Below are 23,299 nucleotides of genomic sequence, written 5' to 3'. Positions count from 1 at the left end.
CTGAGTGAAACTCACTGTCCAACAGCGCCACTCAGTGGTTATAAAGGCATAGTTTTTTTTCTTCAAAAGTGACCAAAGGTATATTGTAGGCCAGGTGTGCCCAAAAGGTAGATCAAGAGTCAAGAGAGCATCACAAAGAACCCAAAAACCTTTTGGAGGCTCTTTGAAATTAAAAGCTACACACAAGAAATGCTACTGTACTAGTAATGGTTCATATTTATGGTAGTGTGTGAGTAAAACATAAAAAGTATTTGTTTATTACTGATATTTTCCTAAAGTATTTGCAGAAAATGACAACTGGTCATTTTCTCCAAATAGGCTATGTGGTACACCATTTGAACATTTTATGGCACATTCTGTAATCGTCATCTTACAATAAATGCAAGAAATCTCTGTGAGTATGTATGTATGTATGTGCCCCACGTATCTCGAGAACCATTCGTCCCACCGGCTTCAGATTCGGCACGTGCGTTCCCCGTCGCGGCGCGGAGTGCAGTGCCTCGACCCGACCGATGTGCGTTTTTTCCGAACCCGCGCGAAACGTTCAGAATCTCCGTATGCGGAGATGATTGTTGACATCAGGCTGTTTCTGAGGAAACCGGCGCAAGCGCTGACTCATTGTGACATCACTTCATAAAAGGCTCTGACATCACGTACGTCACATGAGTCAACAAAAAATGTCATGGTTACGTACGGCTCTTATGACAACAGGTATAATGGGGCTTGCATTAAAGGGTAGGGCATTCACAGAGATCTCCATATATGGGCATAAAATGGATGCCCGATATCCGGAGCTGATGTCTGACATCAGAGTTTTCCGGAACCGGTACTGTATCTGCAGAGATCTCCATATATGGGCATAAGTGGACAAAGGTAAACAGATGTTCAAAACGGGTCCTATGACAACGGGTATAATATGGTTTTCATTAAAGGGTGGGGCATTCATTCCCTATTTCAAATTTGGCACGCGCGTTTCCCGCCGCAGCAGGTAGTGCAGTGCCCGGCCTCGACCCGACCCGATACGCGATTTTCTGGAAGCAGCACGAAAGGTTCGGATTCTGATGTCTGACATCAGGGTATTCCGGTACCGGCACTGTGTCTGCATAGATCTCCATGTATGGGCATAAATGGACACAGGCAAACAGATAGTCAAAATGGGTCCTATGACAACAGGTATAATGGGGTTTGCATTAAAGGGGGAACCGGCACTGCGTCTGCAACACAGTCGGAGGCACAGACAGATACAGAGATCTCCATAATGGGCATAAAGGGACACAGACAAACAGATACAGAGATCTCCATATATGGGCATAAAATGGATGCAGACAGACAGATACAGATATCTCCATATATGAGCATAAATGGACACAGGCAAACAGATGGTCAATACGGGTCCTACAGAGATCTCCATATATGGGCATAAAATGGACGCAGACAGACAGATAACTCCATATATGGGCATAAATGGACACAGGCAAACAGATGGTCAAAACAGGTCTTACAGAGATCTCCATATATGGGCATAAAATGGACGTAGACAGACAGATATCTCATAAATGGACACACGCAAACAGATGGTCAAAACGGATCCTATGACAACAGGTATAATGGGGTTTGCATTAAGGGCGGGGCATTCATTCCCTATTTACATTGTTCACGAGTTGGCCAGCTCGCCGACTAGCTCCAGGCCGCCGACTAGCTCGGCTAGTCGACCTTCGGGCGGCCGAGCTTCTAGTTGTAGAAATGACACAAAACCAACAAGACAAAAAAATTATGGTGTATGACTTTTAAAATTTGTCATCTTGCCAACCACATTTTGTCACTGGATCCATAAACAGAAATATACACAGGCCAATGAAGCAGTGTGTTACTACTGTACAGTAGAGTTTTGTTAACAAAAATGTGAAGTAATAAACACGAGACTGCCATATAACCACCATGTGGTTATTTTTAATTCAAGTTTTTCAATGAAAGCATGAATTCTCCCTGAATGCATTGAAATAGCAATGAAATATCAACATGTATTTCAGAGAAACATGAATGAATCAACAAATCAAGTTTATATTTCTTTACAATCTAAAAAAGTAACTCCTCATATTGTCATTTGTGTTGTTGTGTTCAATACCACCACAACATGTGATCAATATGATTCTATAAAAACATGAAATACCACAGCAACAATGTGATCAATATGATAATACACACATCGTCGCTGTCGGGCAGAAACCTTGTAGTCCAAATTCTCCATATTTCAAGTTATATTTTTTGTAATTTAATGCCCTACTTCATCATACTAATTACATTGTCACACGACACAAGCTCACAACACGGCACGCGTGAATCTGCTATTTGTGCTATTTTAGAAAATGAAAATGATTACGTCTGTGTGAGAGTTTTATAAATATTTAGCCAATGAAATGTATTAATAAGAGCTTGTGGCTAAATAATAACTATTGGAACGCATGTTCTTTTTTCCAGTTCCTGAAAAGTAACGGTTTTGGACATACAAGGTTCCCAGTCGACAGCGACGAAAATCAATAGCAAAGCAATGTGATCAATATGATACTATAGGAGGTCAGTGGTGTTCTAATCATAGCAGCAATTCATCCCGTCCTTCCTATTGGTGATCAGTAACACCATCAGCAGTCAGCTGGGGGGGGTTCTTCTCCACTACAATTATTTGACAATATTTATAATACAAAATATTTATTAACCACTTAAGCATTGTTTTATTATACTTAGGCTATTCGAAAACGTTGCTGTCACATTTTGAATACAGGCCTTTGACTTGTATCATCGTTTTTTTTTTGTTTTTTGTATTGAGGTATTGCTAGATAAAAAGAAATGTTAATAATGTGAGTACTTCCTCCACCACTGTGGGCGTTGTAACCTCTCTCCAGCCTGATTAGAAAGATGACCTTGAGGCAACGCCAACAGCGATACTGCAGAGTTGGAATAATATTTAACTCTGTTGCACTTGGTTCACTGGCCAAGTGCAACAGACGAATCAGTGCAAATAAAATAAAGAAGAAAGAAAGAGAGCCCTCTGCTGGCACCACCCGGTTGTGATTGGGTTTCGTTGCCCCGAAGTTGTGGGGCACCCATCAGCCCAGTATGCAAATATGGGGTGGGTTTATAACCAGAGGCATTTTTTTGTATCTGTCCCTTGGAAATGCAGGTTCCACACACAGTGATATTAGTCTGGCTAGAATTGTCCTCCTACCATCTGAAGCACTTAAACCAAGTACCCCCAGTATGATATGCATTAGACCAAGGACCCCCATTTGAGATAATTTAATTTCCCCCCCCCTTTGTTTCCTCTGGGACGCCAATCCACACTGGAGCATCCTCAGTGTTAACATAACTCTGAGAGTGTACAAATGGAACCAAATAGACCCGCAAGGCTCCATTTGGTTCCATTTGTACACTCAATAGTTACAGACCCGCAACAGTCCATTTGGGACTCCTGGAGGCCCCCGGCCGAAACATTGAGTGATTTAGATCACTGTGTCTTAAGGAGGACAGTCTCTAGTCTTCTGGTGGAGGATTCACTTGGGTTTCTGCTGCAGCGTCTCTTTTGGTGATTTTCACAAATATGCCATTCTTAGGTCCCAGAGTGGTGAAAGACTTCAGTGGCAGAGGATCCTGTGCAAAGGAACACCATAGGAACAATTGTAATCTTAAGCATAGGAAAAGTACTGGAAATTGGAGTAGTAAAAAAATACCTATAAGTACAGTACAGTACTCAAGTAAATGTAGTACAGTAGTTGCGTTACAGCACTGGCTGCTGCTAACTGCGACTGCTTGGCTGCTGCTGGGGAACCCTGGCTTCTCTGCTGTGATGTGAGTTTTGTGTGATGCCAGCCCCAAACAATTCGCACCACAGATCACTTTATTCAATTTGGCGAATTTTATACGTATATTCGCATGAATCGCGTCGCGGTAGGTGTGTATAGAAAAAAGGCTGAATATTTTGCATTTCGGGTTGCTTATTCGCGTCGCATCGCTAATTCGCCGGTGTGTAATGACTTTAAGACTCACCGCTGTCTCAGAGCAGGTCGCGACGTTGAAGGTGTGGAACACGTGCACCAGAGCCATCTTCATCTCCAGCTGGGCCAGCCTCATCCCAACACAGCTACGGGGGCCAGCCCCGAACGGCAGGTACACAAACGGATGCCGGCTAGCCCTGGCCTCGGCCGTGAACCTGGGGAGCAAAAACACACACACGCCATTGTTTGTTTATCTGTTTATTTATGCAGATCCCCATTAGCTGTCTTCCTGGGGTCCTGAGGCTGATTCTACAAATGCCTTCTAAATCGGTAGTTCTCACACTTTTCAAAAATGTTCAAAAATAGCAGTTGTAAAAGGACACAGCATGGCACAAAGTGGCGCACTGTGAGACCTGCTATTTTTTAATAGCCAATGCAAAAATCTAAAATGACACAGATGCTTACCTGGTTTAAGAATAGAAAATATTACCATCACAAAGAAAAGAAGGGGGAAAAAAGACTAAAAACAACAAATAAGACATTTTACAAAGTCAAGTGTCACATAGAAAGAGATATCAATGGGGATGCAATAGATAGAACAAGTAACTATCAATCTGGTATGTAAGAAAGATGTTGCATGTTTTGAGTGTTGCATGTTTTGAGTGTAAATTATATGAAGTCCAAGTTTCCATTTAAAACAGGCCTTTTCTTTGGTGTGGTGAATATCACTTGGAATACTATTCCACAGTACAATTAAGTTTCCTTTTAAAACAGGCCTTTTCTTTGGTGTGGTGAATATCACTTGGAATACTATTCCACAGTACAATTGACATATAAAATGCAGCTCTCTTCATGGAATTTGACTGGCACCACAAATGGAATATGTGTGGATATTTGAATAGTTATATTATTATATAAAGAACGTTTGTATGTGGGATACATTCAAACACATCCGAGGACAAAGTAACAAACAAAGTATTTTCAGTGTATCTATGTCATGATGGCGTCCCACCTCTCAGGGATGAAGCGCTCAGGCTCTGGCCAGTGCTCTGGGTCGTGGTGGAGGAAGCCTGCTGGGATCTCCAGAGTGACTCCTTTAGGAAGGAACTGACCGTTGATCACACAGTCCTGGTCAATGTCCCGTGCATACCTGCAGGACAGGACAGCACACACCCCTCAATAAAACATGTCCCTGCATGCTGCATGTTCTCAACTTTAGCTGTGGGTCGGGACCCCCAGGGGGGTCCCCAAATGATTTTTGGGGGTCCCCAGATGATTAACTTAATGTGCAACATTGTTTTCTCACTCAACAGTAAAAAAAAACAACATAAGGTTTAAGTGTATAGAGGGTATATGCACATTTTTTAAAACCTCTAAAATGACAAATTGAACATTGGCCAAACTGTCAAATATTAGAGGCAGAAATTGTGAAAATAGACGATCTACATGCTCATAACGCCTCACAACGTGAGCATATAGATCTGCTACTTTCAAAATAAAACTGTGTTATCAGGATGAGGGGGTCCCCAGTTCAAATATGATTATTTTGGGGGTCACGGCCTGAAAAAGGTTGAGAACCACTGCCATAGACTTCACGATGCGTTTAAATTCAAAAAGAGTCCACCGGGTAAATAAGTTTTAAGATCCTTCTGCAGGCTGAGGGAGCAAAAAATATCGTCTCTGTCGGGTGGAAACCTCACATGTCCCAAACTGTTGCTTTTCATGTTTCAAAAGCATCAAAAGTATCAGATCTACAAGCTCAAATTGTGGCTCTTCTACTTTAGATGATTTTGTGTGACACTGTAGTATGATCAAGTAGGGAGTTAATTTACGAAAAAACACAGGTTAAAATATGGAGATACTGTAAGGGGTTTCGGCCTGACAGCAATGATATGCAGAAAATATAAAGGTTTTCTATATGAGTATGGCAAAGGGTGGAGGAAAGATAATATGAACAATCCACAATCCACACAAGCCCTCAGCACTTTTTGTGTTGTTATGCTCTTTTTTGCAAACTGTTGATAAAGTTTTCAATCAATCAATCAATCCTCTTACCTGAATCCAGGAGGGTAGAGACGTAGGGCTTCAGATATAACCATGTCTAAATACTTCAGCTCATGGATATTGGTGTAGTCTGGTGAATCCTGCAACACAATGGAAAACAACAAAACAAACCACATTATTTATGTTTAGTTGTTAATATAATAAAATATTAGGGTATTTGTCAGGGATGAGAAGTAAAAAGGGTAGTATATTCACCCCAAATATGTCATAAATACACACAATATGTCATCTTTTTTTTTATGTATTTCTTGTTTACCTAAAATGTTTTTCTTTTCACATCTAGTTTTTGTTATTTTGTTTTAGTTAACTATAAAAAACCCTGGTGGTAGAAATATGTGCATTATGGTCTGCCATTCAGGACACATGTTGCACTTCCACTCATTGCCCGTAGAGAGCAGCAACGCACCATAATATTCATCCATCATCAACATCTTAAGAATCCCTCTCCTGTTAAAATGGTACACATGCTCTCATGTGGAAGTAAAAATACAGCACCACAATAATACAAAACTTAAATTCAACATACAGAAAGATTTAAATAATTTTGTTGACTGTTACTGTCATATTTTCATCATACCACAGCACTTCAAATAATGTTTGATTAAATTCATTTGAAATGCAATAAAAAAAACACATGGTTACAGCAGTTTGCAGATTAACACAATAAAGTCCTAAAACTTATTTCCATTGAGGTTCTCCCCCAAGCAGTATAGTCTGGTTGCCCTGTTACGGCAACCACACTAACACATCTGCAGAGTCTTTTGTATGCTGTGTAGAACATAATCTCTCAAGACAGCCTCAGAGTCGCTAGACAGACCGATAGGTGTCGCTCTTTCTTTGACGATGGGTTCCCAGATTGAGTAGAACATGGTCTGATTTCAAAGCATTTTGATAAACCACATCACAATAATCAAACAGTGGAGGTATTAATTGCAAAGCCAGTTTCTTACGGACACTAAGTGAAAAGCAGTTTCTGGATGTATTCCAAAGTCTTTTTTAGAACATGATTGATAATTCCAGCCAAACACCCAGATATTTTGTGTGCCACCATGATTAGTTATTGTAAAGGAACCGGGTATGGATTTGAGTTTAGGTCAACAGGTGTAACTACTATGTTCACACTTAAATTCTTTATAACTTACACATTGATTTTTGGGGGTCTGCGGCCATACATATACTGTAACTCTATGGGTCATTGACATTAAAAACTTTGAGCACCACAGATAAAGAAACGTTTTTCAGAAAACCATTAGGATTTAGAAGACATATTTAGGTAATTTTCAGGTCTACAGTAAAAGGGTTTTAGTTTAACTCTGACCCTGACCTGACCCTTTCAGGGTTAAGTTAACACTCAGGACCATAATGCTGTGTGAGCAGCAAATGGATGGTGATATGCTTTGCATAGGAGACGGGAGCTCAGAGAGCTTGAAGGTCAGCAGCGGGGCCAAGCCACTCGCTGCCACACTGTGGCGCCTATCCTTGGGGTGTGTGTGTGTGTGTGTGTGTGTGTGCGTGCGTGCGTGCGTGCGTGCGTGATACACGAGGACGGTGGCAGCCCTACTGTCTGGCAGCTGGCCCCCTGCTGTCACTCCTCATCGGGGTGGCACGCCACGCAGTCCCAGAGGGGACTGACGTGTCCCTAATGAGCGCTAAGAGGCCCTGCCACTCTCTCTGCTTCAGCAGATCGTCTCTGTTGGGTGGAAACCTCATTATGTCCAAAAAACGTGTTACTTTTCAGGGTTCAAATTCAAAAAGAGCGAAAGTAGCAGATCTACAAGCTCATAACGCTGCTGTCAGGAGTGACGTCTTGCCCACGTCATCCTTTCATCATTCACTTCCTATTTAAGGGAGTTATCTTGAATTAGTTTCCAGTTCGGTTATTGTTTGTATTTGCTTATAATATAATTGTAATTACCTTCTAAGAAGTTATCTTGGACCAAGATACTAACCAACTGGGAAAGAGTTGAGCTATATCTAATTTAGCTCTAAACCTCAGCAACCAAGGTTGCACCTGTGGATTACTATACCAGAACTAAACCTTAACAGAATAACCGAACTCTGGATTATCCGCAGCGACCTATGATGGCTTTCTTAAAGAGTTTAGCTTCTGACTCAGTAACAGGACCAACTTCCGGTACTCAAATCAAGACAGAGGGGACGGAATCCAGGATTGACGCTCCTATCAAGACGGAGGGGCCGGATTCTGGATTGGTTCAGGACCGGAAATTCCTGTCGGAGTCCAAGGTTGAAGCTACCGTCACACCGATCAAGACGGAAGGAACAGGACCCAGGATTGATTCGGGGCCGGAAGCTTCGCCTTCCTGCTCTCCTTCCTTCCGCTATTCCTCTTCGCGTGTGAAGGCCCGGGATGCTCTTGGTGAGCACCAAGCTTTGATCAATGACCTTGAGACCAGACTCGCGGTCCTTAAACGCAGAGAAGCGCTCATGTTGCAACTAGATCGAGTCAGTCAGGAACTGGCTTCTTTGCCGGTGATTGACGGTGATCTTGATGGTGTTCATGACATATTGCCTTCCCTTTCCTTGGAAGAATTTTTTGAAATTCTCTGATGGCATGAATGTTGTCCTGACTGTCGTCGACCGGTTTTCAAAGGCTGCCCACCTTGTGGCCCTTCCGAAGCAAAAACAGTTGTTAGTTGTTATACTTTTGTGTGATGCTGTCGTATGATCGAGTAGGTTGTTAATTTACGAAAAAACAAAACAACGTTAAAATATGGAGATAAGAGGTTTCTGCCTGACAGCAACGAGATACAGCTCCTCTGCACCCTTCTCTTCAGACCCTTCTGGTCTGGCCTTTTAACAAAGAGACCCTCTGGCACACACTGAGCACTGACTGCCTCAGGGAAACAGACATGTTCCATTAATGCACTGGTTTTTACACAAGCAGAACACGACCTGTCGCCGATCAGCGGGTTCAGGTTTCGGTAGCCAGCATGGCCGGGTTATTGCTCTCTCTCTCCCTCCATCTCTCTCTTGCTGATCGAGATCTGGGTCTTACGTCACATACAACAGAAACCATTGCCTAACGCATATAGGCCATATTCGTCCAGACATATTTGTCCAGACAAACTGATAGAAAACATGACCTTCCTGTAGAATAGATACTGTACTTTGTTTTAAATATGGAACCTATCTATTTACTAATAACTAAGTCATTGGTGGTGGGTTTGAGATCAAGTGGTTAAGAAGAACCACTGTCACCACTGATGTCACAGACTGGCCACATGGAAGTCACAACACTATGGGATCCCATTGTTAATTAAAGGGGAGACGGCGGATCAGCCGTGCGGTCGGGTGCATTTGTATTCCGATGACACGGTGTCCTAATTATGCAGATTCAATGACAATCACTTATCCCGAGTCCTTTGGGGGCGCTAAACAAAGCTGACTCTACAAGTCGGCAGCATGGGAATGTGGCATATACGTGCATGCATGCGTGCGCACAGTCGCACACACAGGCGCGCATGTGTGTGTGTGTGTGTGTGGGGGGGGGGGGGGGTAGTTGGTCGGTATCGTTGTCGCCTCACAGCTAGAAGGTCCTGGGTTCGATTCCTGCTGGGGACGTTGTAAGCACTGGGGACGTGTTCTCTCCTCTGCGTCAACAGTGCCCATACCCTAGGTGGGGTTGGCAAAAGGGCCATTCTGTGTGGAGTTTGCGTGTTCTCCCTGTGTCTCCTTGGGTAGGTACCCTCACAAAAGACATGCAGTAATGCTTGTCTCTATACTGCCTGATGGAGGGGAATGGAACTGGTTGGAATAACGTGTTCCTTCCACGTACTACGTTCAACCGGGGAAACTCCCCCCTGTCATTTGAAAAGAAGCAGCTTGGACTCCTCATGCATAGGAAGCATTAGGTCAGTCTGTTGTTCTCCCCAGGTTGGCAGAGGGAATGTAGCGCCTAAGATTACATTAGACAACTAACACTGGGTGAAAAAAATGGGTTACAAAATCGTGGGATTAATAAAAAAAATAAAGAAAAATGGCTGATCGACAAGCAACTTGTCCATTAGCTAAGATATTTAACGTAGAGTGAAAACAGAGAAGACACTAGTATACTGTTAGAGAGCCCTGAGAGACTCTGGTCAACAACGTGTGGGGTTTAATCAAACTGAATCACTGGGCACTACAGGGCATGGGAACAGACCAACAGGAGGTGTGTGAAGGTCCATCAGATTACGTGTCTAGTGGTGTTGTGTGCATGTCAGCTCTTTAGCCAACAAATGAGCTCCCCATGGTCGCTGGAGCGAGAAACCAGAGGAAAAAAACACACTCCCTCTCACAAGTACAGGCTACGAAAACACCAACACATGCTTCACATGAAACACAAACACACTATGTGCTGAGAGGAGCAGATGGACTCTGGTCAAAGAGTCATGTTTACCTAGCCTTAACCTTGGCGTCCCCATTCTGGGGCAAACATCCAAGTAGATCAGCTATTTTCGCTGGAGATTTGGTGTAGAGGGAAATACTGGCATACCTAGTATAGAGCCTTGGGGGAGCCCGGTCAACTAAGCAGTGTGGTAAAATGTCCTTTATCTAAGTGTTCAGAGAGACAGAGACAGAAGTGAAAACAGAGAGAGAGATTTCCAGGGGGAAAAATAGAAAAGAAAGAAGGAATCGTGTGGATCTCAGTCATCTATTACGTTACAGGGAGAACTGTAACGGTGTCTTTACAAGTCTCCCCTAAAAATCATTCAGACGACTGCAGTTGATTCAGAATGCTGCTGCTCGAGTCCACACTAACCAAGAAAGTGGAGCATATCACTGCAGTTCTTAAATCCTTACACTGGCTGTCTGGCTCCCTGTGCGTCAAAGAATTGATTTAAAAATACTACTGTTGGTCTATAAAACCTTTAATGGTTTAGGCCCAAAATACATTTATGATCTGGTGCGATATCATCGTGAACCATCCAGAATCCAGATTTCTCAGGTCATCTGGGAAAGGTCTGCTTTTTGTCCTTAAAACCAAACATAAACTGTGGGGAAGCAGCATTTTGTTTTTTATTCACCACATATAGTACAAAACATACTGTATGTGGAAGGAAAAAAACTACTTCTGTGGCCTATTGGCAGTGTGCACAGGACATATGGCTTTTTACAAATAGATATAGACCGAAGAAGAAGTTGAAACTGCACTACTTAACTTCCCTGTTCTACGTCGGATTTGAACCAGGGTCTCCTGCCGCTGATATCTTTTTTCCACTGAGCTAATAGAGCCTGCCATGCAGCTTGCTCTGGGGAGAAAATTGAATTTTGATCTTCAGGGTTTTTGAAAATAAGTCGTTTTTATGCCATAGGGGCCCAATGTATTTTCGCCTTAAACAAGCATGTGGACGCAGGCCACGGATGCATTCATGGTTCAGTCTCCAGGGAGCAGAAATGCACAATATTTCAGGTCTGATAAGCGTTACATCCCCAGACAGCGCGCAGTCCAGACAAGGAATAACAAAGGCAGCTGGAGCGGCACTAAGCTACTAATGGAGAGACTATCTGGAGAGGCATGGAGGACGGGGGTCTGGGGTGGTCACCAGAGGGCACTGAGAGCCAGGAATGAAGCATGATAAAGGCCCCTCACCCTTCCCTCCCCTGCCCTCCCCTCACTCCCACCAATCTCCTATTCAGACAGCCTCAAGCCACTGGGTGTCAAAGTTTAGTATCATTTGTTGCAGTCGGGCAGAAACCTTGTATCTCTGACATTTAAGGCCCAATATTTGCTACAAATTGCTACAAAACCCCAGTGAATATCCAGTCATTATGGCATATACATAATATATAATGGTTATTTCAGACGATTTCATGTAACTTTTTCACTTTCAAAAATCCAAGCCAATTTCACATTGAGATTGCCCAGACTTCTCAGGTGCACACTCTTCCTGTATCCTTTGACAGGACAAACCCTCTGCATAATTACAGGTCCTAATAATGACAAGAGGCAAAAAAAAAACCTGTCCGAGGTTTGATGTCTGGTAATTGCGCCGGAGAGACACAGTGGAGGAAAAAACTAACGAAGTCTCTGACACCCCTGCCTTCAACTGCCATCACCTCAAAAACAAACACGCCGCGAACCACATGAGAGCGCGTCAAAATAGCCTCTAAAAAGCCACATCATCACACAATGATTTCAACACAAATGTATTTGAATATGCCTGGCGAACGTTCAAAGGAGCGCTCCACAGAACTCTGGGCCCCATTATGGAGCCGTCGTGCCGCTTAAAACCCATTTAGAACGGGTACACATTGTGTGTATCATTATTTTATGCTTTAACTATTGAAAAATAGCAGATATACAAGCTCACAGCGCGGCCACCGAGTGCCGCGCTGCGAGCTTGTAGATCTGCTATTTTTGAAAAGTCGTGAAAATTATAATTTTGACCCGATTCTATAAGTGTCTTTTGAATCCTTCTAAGATTTTTTGAAAAAAACCTACGTTTCTATGTCAGCAATCTGGCCAGCCGTCGTCTAACTGGAGCTCAGTTAGTCAGTTCTTGAGAGACTACTATGTCAGTGGTGCTCAAACCTTTTCATGTGAAGGACCCCCAAACTGATATTTATTTGGCCACGGACCCCCATCTCAAATTATTTAGTTCCAGGGACCCCCCAGAAGCAAAATCTGAGTTACAAACGTTCGCTTTGAAAATACATATTCAAAGATTTGCACACATTTTCACGACTTTTTCCAAAAATAGCAGATCTACAAGCTCGCAGCGCGGCACTCGGTGCCGCGCTGTGAGCTTGTATATCTGCTATTTTTCACAGGTTAAAGCATTCAATAATTACTAGGCCTAAATGGGTTAATATGAACCTCTCTCCTCTGTGAAATGACATTCATTAAAAGCGGTCTGTAAAAGAGAAAGGGGGGAAAAAGGAAAGACTTGCAGCTTGCAGCTCAATCTCTTGTCAGCCTCCTTAAGTGCCCGTGTGTCCTTATTTCTGATCCAATCCCATTCTATCCATTCATTACCCAGCAGCCCCAATTTGATTCAGGAAAATAAAGGCGAGCCAATTAAGCCTTGTTTATGCCCTGTCGCGCGCGCACGCCGCAAACATACAACCTACAAGCTCACTCTGTGAGCTTGTAGGTCAGCTGTTATGCCGCGAACGACACCAGCATGCATGCAGCAAAGGTCACTTCGAAGCATGAATTGGCCTTACAAGGTGAAAACAATCATGTCGGCTGAGTGGCGAGTGCTTTCTCTGGGTCTGAGAGCTCTTTTGTCCCGGCCGTCTCCCCTTCCCAGGTGATGCATGCCTGCCTTGCCTTTCTTTCCCCCCAACTGTAGCTACAGTATACCCTGCCTTATTTACATTCTATTATCTGTATTTGAATTGAGAGCGAGGCCTGTAGTGTGTAGACTAGAGGGACATGGGGTGCAGACAGACAGACAGACATCCTCAATCGCCCCATCACCTCTCAGCTACTGTAGGTTGCCATGGACACCCATAACTGATATATACGATCGATAGATAGATAGATTGATTGAAGACTTTATTAGAAGTTTGCATAGGAAAAGGTACAGTTTCATGACGGTACAGTTCACTGGTACAAGGTCAACTAAAAAGAGATCCTAGGAAAGCACTTGGCTTACTTACACAGGAAACCATTGAAGTATCTCATATAACATTGAATGACAGACGGATAGAACACAGTACTATGCAGTAGATATAGTCAAGGAAAAAGAAAGAAAGAAAAAAAAAAAAAAAGAAACAGTGCAAAAAATATATATACAGTAGGTAAAAAAGGCTGCGCTAGGTTTGTTATTGCCAGTTGCGAACGGCTGCCACCTGTAAGTGGTTTTTCAGGGCGATTTTAAAAGATGCAAGGGATCCACACTCCTTTTAGGCCTTCGGTAAGGCGTTCCACATTTTGGTGGTTATAGCAGAAGAACGAGTTTGACCCTTTCTTTGAGGTGACTCTGGGTTGAACGTGATCTGTGGCGCTGCCTCTGGTGTTGTTGTGTGATAGATGGGGGCAGTAGAATGTCACTGAATGAGATTATAGTAATAATGTCACTTGATACATGAATGGGAAAAGCATACAAATATTGTCTCTGTCGGGTGGAAACCTCATTATGTCCAAATTATCCAAGCTCGAAAACGCAACACTTAGTGCCGAGTTTCGAGCTTGTAAATCAGTACAAGTACAAGTACAGTACTAGTACATGTCATTTATTTAGTGTCTTTCCAGCGCTGTCAGTGTCGGTGACGCAGCGCGTCTCACAACGCCAGAAGAACTTGCAGGTATCTGAAGGCGGTGCGATAACAAAGACGCGCGGTTAAAAGTTACGTTCCGCCGCCGCTTGCGAAACCAAGTCCCACACAAGAGGAAAGAACTGCGGAACAAAAAAATACAACATTCAGCCTGCCTCTCTGTTCTACTTGAGGCAATTATTCTGACCGCCAAATTGTTAATTAGTTTGACTAATTGCTGAAGGTTTTGGAAGGGGGATTGATTGTGTTCTTATCATATGGCAAAAAGCCAGACTGGTGGGGGAGAGAGGGAGAGAGACAGACAGACAGACAGAGAGAGAGAGACAGACAGACAGACAGACAGACAGAGAGACAGAGAGAGACACAGAAGAGAGCATGTAATTGTAAACCTCTGGTCAGTGTGGTTGAGTGGTTCAGGTTCACTATCCGGGCCAACACACCTTAAGCCCTCATTCTGCAGCCCCCACAATGCAAAGCAATTAAGATAATGATTTGAATGGCAAAAAGAACACAAAGCTACCTGGCCGACATACAAGTACAGACCATTTGCCTATCAGCGTTTATGTGCCAAACAGGCGAGTGGGCGGCCCTGTGTGTGTCCCCGAGGAAGAACACACAAAGCATTGTCCCCAGAGGGACTGAAGAACAAGTAACTAAGTATATATCGTTGATATTCGGGCAGAAACCTTTTATCTCCATGTTTGAACGGCATTATTGTGTATCATTATTTTATGCTTTAACTATTGAAAAATCGTGAAAATTAGAATTTTGACCCGATTCTATAAGTGTCTTTTGAATTTTTCTAAGATTTTTTGAAAAACCTGTGTTTCTATGTCAGCAATCTGGCCAGCCATCGTCAAAGAAAAGGTCCTTTTCACTTAACTGGAGCTCAGTTAGTCTGTTCTTGAGAGACTACTATGTCAGTGGTGCTCAAACCTTTTCATGTGAAGGACCCCCAAAATTATATTTATTTGGCCACGGACCCGCATCTCAAAATATTTACTTCCAGCAGGGACCAACCTGAAGCAAAATTTGAGTTAGAAACGTTCGCTTTGAAAATACATATTCAAAGATTTGCACAAATTTTCACAACTTTTTCAAAAATAGCAGATCTACAAGCTCGCAGCGCGGCACTAAAGCATTCAATAATTCTAGGCCTAAATGGGTTAATGCCCTATCCTTGATCATACTACTGCGTCACAAAAAAAGTAGCAAAAGTAGCAAATCTACAAGCTGGAAACACGTTGTTGGAAGAAGTGCTACTTGTGATGTTTATGTGTGTATAGTGATCAAATAGGACATTCATTTACAAGCAAAGTAAAAACACAAAAAGTTAGAATTTGGATATGTGTAGTTTCTGCCAGACAATTAATTTACAATTTAGGCATTTAGCAGACGCTCTTAATCCAGAGCGACTTACAATAAGCAAGGTAATGCATCAATACATCAAATGCATAGAAATATCAATCTAGACAAAATAACGTAGGTAGAACGAGCACCTAATCAGTAAAAACTAAGGCTGGGACTTTAACTGATTAATTGCGATTAATTAATTACAGAAAATTAACGCGATTAAAAAAATTAACGCATTTTAATCGCACTTAGTTTTTGCACCACAGAACCTTCAGTTTCGGGCATACCAATCATAGCGATGCACCAACCAAAAAGAGACAACAAACGCAAAGGGAGAAGTAGCAGATCAGAGCGCTTTGCTTGGCCCAGTGGATGCGAAATTTTGATTTAAAATACTCACTCGTTGATTCACTCGTACAACAAAATGTGTTTTACTTGAAAAAAATGCTTCTCAGGTCAAATAGCGTTGTGCAATTAAAATGCGATTAATTGCGATTAATTAATCACAGAGCCTGTAATTAATTAGATTAAAAATTTTAATCGCATCCCAGCCCTAGTAAAAACCTTTATATAAAACCTAAAAAAATGCTATCTAGCTTTCATGTATGGTCATTGGGGGTAGGCGAGTGCTACGGTAAGTGCCATGTGCTTAGGTGGAGTCTGAAGAGGTGAGTCTTCAGGCCACGGCGGAAGGTAGGGAGTGAGTCTGTTGTTAAGTGCGACAGGGAGTTTATTCCACAGTTTGGGGGCCAGGAGGACACATTGTCTAGGACGAGTGGATCTTTGTCCTGGGGTTTTTAGAGCGGGTTCTGTCAGACAACAATGATATGCTCCTAAACCTGCAAACATGTGACACACACACATGTACGCGCACGCACGTACGCACGCACGCACGCACGCACGCACGCACGCGGGTTGATTCTCTAGCTGTTCGTTATCCATCGACAATGCCTAGGATCCCTAGCCGAACATGAGGCTTCTTCCCGCGGACACAGAATTACCATTTCAATTACTGTGTGAGTGGATACAGCTGACGTCTTCACAATGACCAGGCCTCACAGACGCGTCCAATCTGGGGACCCGCCAATGGGACGGACGCAGTAATAGACATGGATAATAAATAATGAATAATAAATGAATGGTCCTAGTTGCTTTTTCTGAAATATTCAGTGCTGGGTAAAGTGTTTGGGGGGTGAAAAAAAAACTGAAAACATTGACACATTTTGAGCTCCTATCCTCTTAAAAAATGAATTCAAAGGGTGCTCGGGAGGCGCAAAGTAATGGTAAAGTGCATGCACACCACCACAGAGTCTGGGGGTTCGCACAGACTTTGTCGAGTGTCCAGATACAAACACAACTGGCCCGTGTTCAGGGAGCGAAGCCGGGCGGAGAGTGCTGGGGCGGCACCTATCAGCAGGGAGTGTCGGGCGGGAGGAGTAGAAGGGAGGCTCTACGTCCTCCCCATGAGGGATCCTCACTGCCAGTAGGATTCAACAGCAGTGACACATAAGACCAGGGGCATAGTTCCGCCAATTTAAAATGATTCCAATACGGAACTAAAACTTCCTATGATTGGCCGCTAGTTGAGCTGTTTTCCCCTCCGGCCGATCGCAAAAAGAATTGTTCTCCATTGGACCCCTTTCGTTTTCTAACCTTATATTAATTAACATTTTCATTAATACTTTATGGTTCCTATCGCTAGTTAAAAATTGCCTTTCAATCACGATGATATGCGTTTTGTGAAAATAAGGTCCAATTTATGTTAAAATTGATGACAAAATTGATGATAACATTTGGCCAACTAAACTGATATCAGCCGGCTGTGTTCTTCTTCATGTGCTGTATTTCGGGAGGCTCCAACCACATTCTCCCATGTATCTCTGCGGTTGCACGTGACCGTTGGCAGCCAATAGCATCCTCTGGTGCTTTGTCCATATATTTTACAGTCTATGCATGAGACACATAAATAAGTGAGGGGGGAATCAATTGGCATAATAATGACTAATTTGGGGAGAAAAAGGAGTAAAAAGCTAATAAATCTGCCATTTTCGCCTGAATGTTTGCCCCAGAATAGGGCAAGGCCAATGACAGAAAATACCTGGCCCCTCCAGTCCCGGGTGCGCGTCCTCGAGCAAGACACCTAACTGAAGTCCTGGTGAGCAGACCTCTGCCTTGCATGGTTTCCTCTGCTTTCGGTGCATGTGCACGTGATGCACATTGTAAAGTGCCTCGGATAAATGCACCATTTTACCATTTAGAAAGAGATAATAGTTAGATGAATAGAGACAGTGTTGGCTTTGATGCAGGGCTGGTCTGTAGACTGAGGGAGCCGGAGAGAAGCCCTCTGCTGCCCTCGCTGACTGATCCGCTGTTAGCGCTGAACGTTGCTTCTGCTTTTCCAAACACATTATAATGACTCTGCCCCCAAAGGATCCCCTGTGATCTGGGATCACACAGGGAGAGCTTGATCTAAAATTAAACACTTGAACCCTACAGCGGCTGCATCGCTATTCTGGGGCGGATTTCGGTCAAATTAAAAGGTCTGAACAAACTCATGACACCTCACAACGTGAGGGTTGTTGTGAGCTTGTACGGCTCGGTTATTTTCGACAGAGACATCTTACTGTAAACGGGAGAGGGTCTAGTATGGAGCCCAGGGGGACTCCGGGCAAACAAATAGGGTTTAAGTGGTCTCGCGTAGCCAGAATTAATGTCAGGCGGAGATACCGTAGGTGGAGATATCCAATCGTGCAAGGTTTTAAAACAATTAAATCCTATATGGTTGACCAGAGTCCCTCAGGGCCTTATAGTAGTGTCTTTCTGTTTCCATATTTATACATTAAAAAATAAAAAATAAAGATCTGATGATTAAAATGAGACTAAAATGAAATGAAATGTTATTCAAGACTATAACTAAAACTAAATCAAACATTGATGGTTTAGCACAAAAAAGCGAGCATCTACAGGCAGCAGATCTACAAGCACACAACACAACGCATCACTACGCTTGAAAATGTTGTCCATGTGCCTATGGGAAGCCAGGTTGAGTGTTGAAAAAAGCATACTAGTGTTGCTTATGAGATGAACTAGCACCGACCAACCAGTTGGTGTCACTGGTGCAGTGACATAGGACACATTCCCCTGCCGGCTTCCTATCCCTGATTGTGTTGTGTTGGTCCCTGGCTGTTACATCTCTTCATAACGGACACTAGAGTAGCAGGCGGTGCTATCAGGGAATGGTCCGCTATGTAGGATGAGTCCACAGACACGGTTTATAAGCTGTTGAGCAACAGCTAGAGAGTCAAGATACCAGATAGCGTGACAGTAAGGGGCAGCAGAGGGCCATCGTTGTGGCTAAAAGAGCGACTGTGTGTTCATCCATGCTTGAGCACAAACACACACATGCACGAGAACACGCACGTGCACGCACGCACACATACACAAACTCACACAAACACATACACACACACTCAACAAGAGAGCTAGACATCTCTCCTTCATTACCCCAGCTGAATATAGTGTTTAATAATGACTGAAGAGAGGGACCCCCATTGGTTCAGCTGTGTTGTGTGGGTGTGTCCTTTACAGTATGTGGGTTTGTTTGTGTGTGTGTGTGTGTGTGTGTGTGTGTGTGTGTGTGTGTGTGTGTGTGTGTGTGTGTGTGTGCGCATGCGTGCATGCGTGCGTGCGTGCATGCGTGCGTGCGTGGGCGTGTGTGTGTGTGTGGACTTCCCATGGCTTGGTTGGAGAGGAGAGGAGAAGGGAAGGGGGGCTTATCTAACGTCTGCCCTGTACGCCAGCTGTTGACATTCAACCACATATCAGTCAGGAGAACCACGGCTGAATAACTCAACATTCTGTTTACGGCTATTTAAGACATGGCTGGCTTTTTTCAGAGCGCCTTGAACCGAGACGCAGCACACATCTGACATCTCCATCTGTGAACTGTTCTCGTCATTAGGCTGTAAATTGTTCGGTCCTCCTGAGTGCGTGCATACACACGCGCACACGCGCGCACACGCACACGCACACACACACACACACACACACACACACACACACACACACAGACCATAAACAAAGTCAGACTAATAGATATAGCTTCCACATCAAGTCCTACTGCACCGCGAAGGGCTGCAAAAACATCATTATTAGCGATAATTCTATCGATTACTATTTAGATTAATCAAATAATCAAGAAGCCTTTTTGGGGAGAGATCATTTGTTTTGTTTGAATATATATTGTTGCTGTTGGGCAGAAGCCTTTTCTTCGTAAATCAATGCCCAACTTGATCATACCACAGTCACACAAAAGCATCAAAAGGAACAGTTCAGTTGAGCTTGTAGGTCTGCAATTCTTTTGTGTGAGTTGAGAACTACTGATTTAGAAGTTATTTGTAGAGTCGACCTCAGGTCTAAATGGGTTAAGTTACTTTCCACCATTGGTAAGGATGACCTCCCCACCATGACCAAAGGGACGGACAGAAATATCACTGAACCAACACCGCGTCATCCTGGAGGCTTGGGCTGCTGCAAAGACAGCCAGGATGCTGAGAGCATATCGTTGTTGTCGGGCCAGAAACCTCTTATCTCCATTTGTATTCATTTTCCCGTATATGAATGCCCTTCTTCTTCTTCGTCATGCTACAGTGTCCCCTCAACGCCAAATCTCTTTGCCGAAAATAACTGATCTACAAGAATAGGGATGTTTAGGGTTCTAGAGACAACAAAGCATCGTAGTCAATGTTTCTAAACCTGCAAGACTACAGGTATGGTCTTTAAAACCGGGAAGGCATCTGTGTCATTTTAGATTCTTGCATTGGCTTTTCACAAATAGCAGACATTCAAGCTCACTGTATAAGTCACTTTGTGCCACGCTGTGAGCGTGTACATCTGCTAAAAAAATATCTTGAAACCGCGAACTACTGATTTAGAAGGCATTTGTATCTAAAAGCTCGTAGATCGGCTATTCTTTGCTAAATGTGAGTGAAAAGTAACAGTGTTGGACATACGAGGTCTCCACCTGACAGAGGCGATGTTAATCCTGCAGCACTTCAGGGATCAACTACAGCTCTCAATCTGCTGTCTGTGTCCTGCTTTATACTGTCTCTTGTGCTCTCTCCCTCCCTCTCTCTCTCTCTCTCTCTCTCTCTCTCTCTCTCTCTCTCTGTTGTCTTTTCTTGATGACGTGAGGAACATCGGTGAGCGTCAGAGCAGCGAGGATGGTCCATTCACTGTGACCAACAGGGATTGGAGCACGCACACACACACACACACACACACACACACACTCACACACACACACACACACACACACACACACACACACACACACACACACACACACACACACACACACACACACACACACACACAATTGATGCTGAAAATAACGGCCCGCTCTCCTGTCTCAGCGCACACACACAAGGCTGCCATCTGTGAAAAGTGGTGTAGCAAACAAAGCTTTCAGACGAATGAAAAAAGAAAGAAAGATCCGAGCGATCAAAGGTTCGTCGTTTTACGAAATTAAAAACCTCCCCTCATTTTTGTCGGCCTATGAGTCGACTTTCCTGATATATAGAAAACCTCATCCACATTCTGTGTGGCTTCTCTCCTGCCTCCGCAGTGGGAGGTTAATGTTTCAGTGTCACTCCAATGATCCACTCTCCTCCTCCAGTTGTTCTCTGTCTCTGTCTCTCTCTGTATGTGTTAATATTCAGGCCTAGAATTATTGAATGCTTTAACCAGTGAAAAATAGCAAATATACGGCACCGAGTGCCGCGCTGCAAGCTTGTAGATCTGCTATTTTTGAAAAAGCTTCTGGGTGGTCCCTGGAACTAAATATTTTGAGATGGGGGTCCGTGGCCAAATACATATCATTTTGGGGGTCCTTCACATGAAAAAGTTTGAGAACCAACCACTGGCATAGTAGTCTCTCAAGAACAGACTAACTGAGCTCCATTTAAGTGAAAAGGACCTTTTCTTTGACGATGGCTGGCCAGATTGCTGACACAGAAACACAGGTTTTTCAAAAAGTCTTAGAAGGATTCAAAAGACACTTATAGAATTGGGTCAAAATTCGAATTTTCAAGTTTTTTTATAGTTAAAGCATAAAATAATGATACACAATAATGTGTACCCGTTCTAAATGGGTTAAGTGGCCAGGGTCTCTGGATTTTCAGGACCATATGCATGCTGACTCTTGGAGAGGTCCTCTCAATGACCTACTCAGCTCTGCTACTTTCTGTGTGAAGCGCTGGTACTCATTTCACAAAGTGCCGGTTTCATTTTGGCCCGGCTCAGAGACGGCCAGTTAGCCGTCTAGCCAACCAACCAACCAACCGGCTGCCAGCCCGGCCAAATAATCAACAAACCCAGCTTGCGATGGCATGAAAGTCGGTCCATGCGAGCCAACCCCACCATCATCCAGTAAAGCTCGATTCATACTTCGTCGCACGACGGTGTAAATAACAGATCTACAAGCCCACAACGTGCCTCTTCCGCAACGTGCTGTGGGCTTGTAGGTCGGCTGTTTTCGTCACGCGGTCCACGATAAATTAGGTTTGACCAGTAAGCGAGCCAATCAATCACTCCCCCCAGCTGGAATTAATCTCATTCAAAGACATTTGAACAAATCAAGCCATTTGGTTGAAAATTGGATGATAGCGGAAACAAAATGGCACTGTGAGACAGTGAGAGGACTTATTGGAAGTGACTGGTGGTTAAAAGAGCAAAGAGATGACTCGGCTGCGTGAGGCCCTCCAGCGCTCTTTGATTGTCAAGTATTCCCCTCGAAAAATCACAGACTTGATCCAGACAGACCTAAATTACAAGCCTCACAATGTTGTCCTGGATGCAACAATAGCAATATCAGACATGGTGGCCTGAAAAAATGGGGAAGTTCTAATTTAAACCGTTTGTCACTGCTGGCTATTTTAGTGGAGAATTATAAGCTGGCTGTGGGAATAGAATGTTTGGATTGTAACCAAGCCAACTGGGAGTCTTTTTAAATCTGTGTAACAGATTTCTTTCATCAGCTCATTTTCTTAGACGAGATTCTAGCGACCGTTGGGTACCTCTTCTGGACTGGCTATCCATGTCACATGGTACTGAGTTAAGGGCCAATCGCAGGACAGTACCCCCAGGCTATGGGGGAAATTAGCAGTGTTGGCAAAAGTACTCAAATGTTTGTTGTCCCTGCTTAGCATTGACTTAGCATTGACAACATTGTCATGATCGTAAAACTATCTAGTTTTAACGTTCAGAACGTTTTCTTTTTGGACAATAAAAACAGCCAGGGGGAAAAAAATCCATGAAGGACACGGAATGCAATCGTTCACTCGCCGTTGGAAAATTGACTTATTAGACTATTCTGGATGTGTGGCTAACGGCTAACGCTAACGCTAGCTAGTGCTAGCTGCAGGCTAACGCTAGCTAGCGCTAGCTGCAGGCTAACGCAGGCATGTTATACACAATTACTCATGGAATAAAACGGCGACCCAACTCTATTTTTGCTCTTCTACAAGCTCACAACGCGAGGAGGTTAAGTCTGTCAGAACCGTCAGATTATCTTTCTAACTGAAGTTACACAAACACTGATTATGCTACATTTAGCACTGTTAGCCCGACCAATTTAGATAGGGCACGTAATAAATTCACTTCAACCT

At 43.5% G+C, this 23,299-nt stretch overlaps 1 protein-coding gene across 2 annotated transcripts in view; it reads right to left on the bottom strand.

The window, feature by feature from the left end:
* Positions 1-3,434: 3,434 nt before the first annotated feature.
* tbxas1 (thromboxane A synthase 1 (platelet)) overlaps positions 3,435-23,299 on the bottom strand; it is a 133,383-nt gene continuing 113,518 nt past the window's right edge. For both annotated transcript variants that reach the window (XM_080737763.1, XM_080737764.1), the window contains 4 exons: positions 6,045-6,133; positions 5,002-5,139; positions 4,042-4,204; positions 3,435-3,645 (listed from right to left, as the gene is read on the bottom strand). In XM_080737763.1, coding sequence (XP_080593889.1) covers positions 3,529-3,645; positions 4,042-4,204; positions 5,002-5,139; positions 6,045-6,133 — 507 coding nt within the window. In that variant the 3' untranslated portion in view covers positions 3,435-3,528. The remainder of the gene's footprint in view (positions 3,646-4,041; positions 4,205-5,001; positions 5,140-6,044; positions 6,134-23,299) is intronic.

The sequence above is a fragment of the Nannobrachium achirus genome (genome assembly GCF_963921795.1).
Source record: "Nannobrachium achirus genome assembly, chromosome: 11".
Taxonomy (NCBI): Eukaryota; Metazoa; Chordata; class Actinopteri; order Myctophiformes; family Myctophidae; genus Nannobrachium; species Nannobrachium achirus.
Note: the sequence above shows the minus strand (reverse complement) of the source record. Positions and strands in the feature narration are given on the sequence as shown.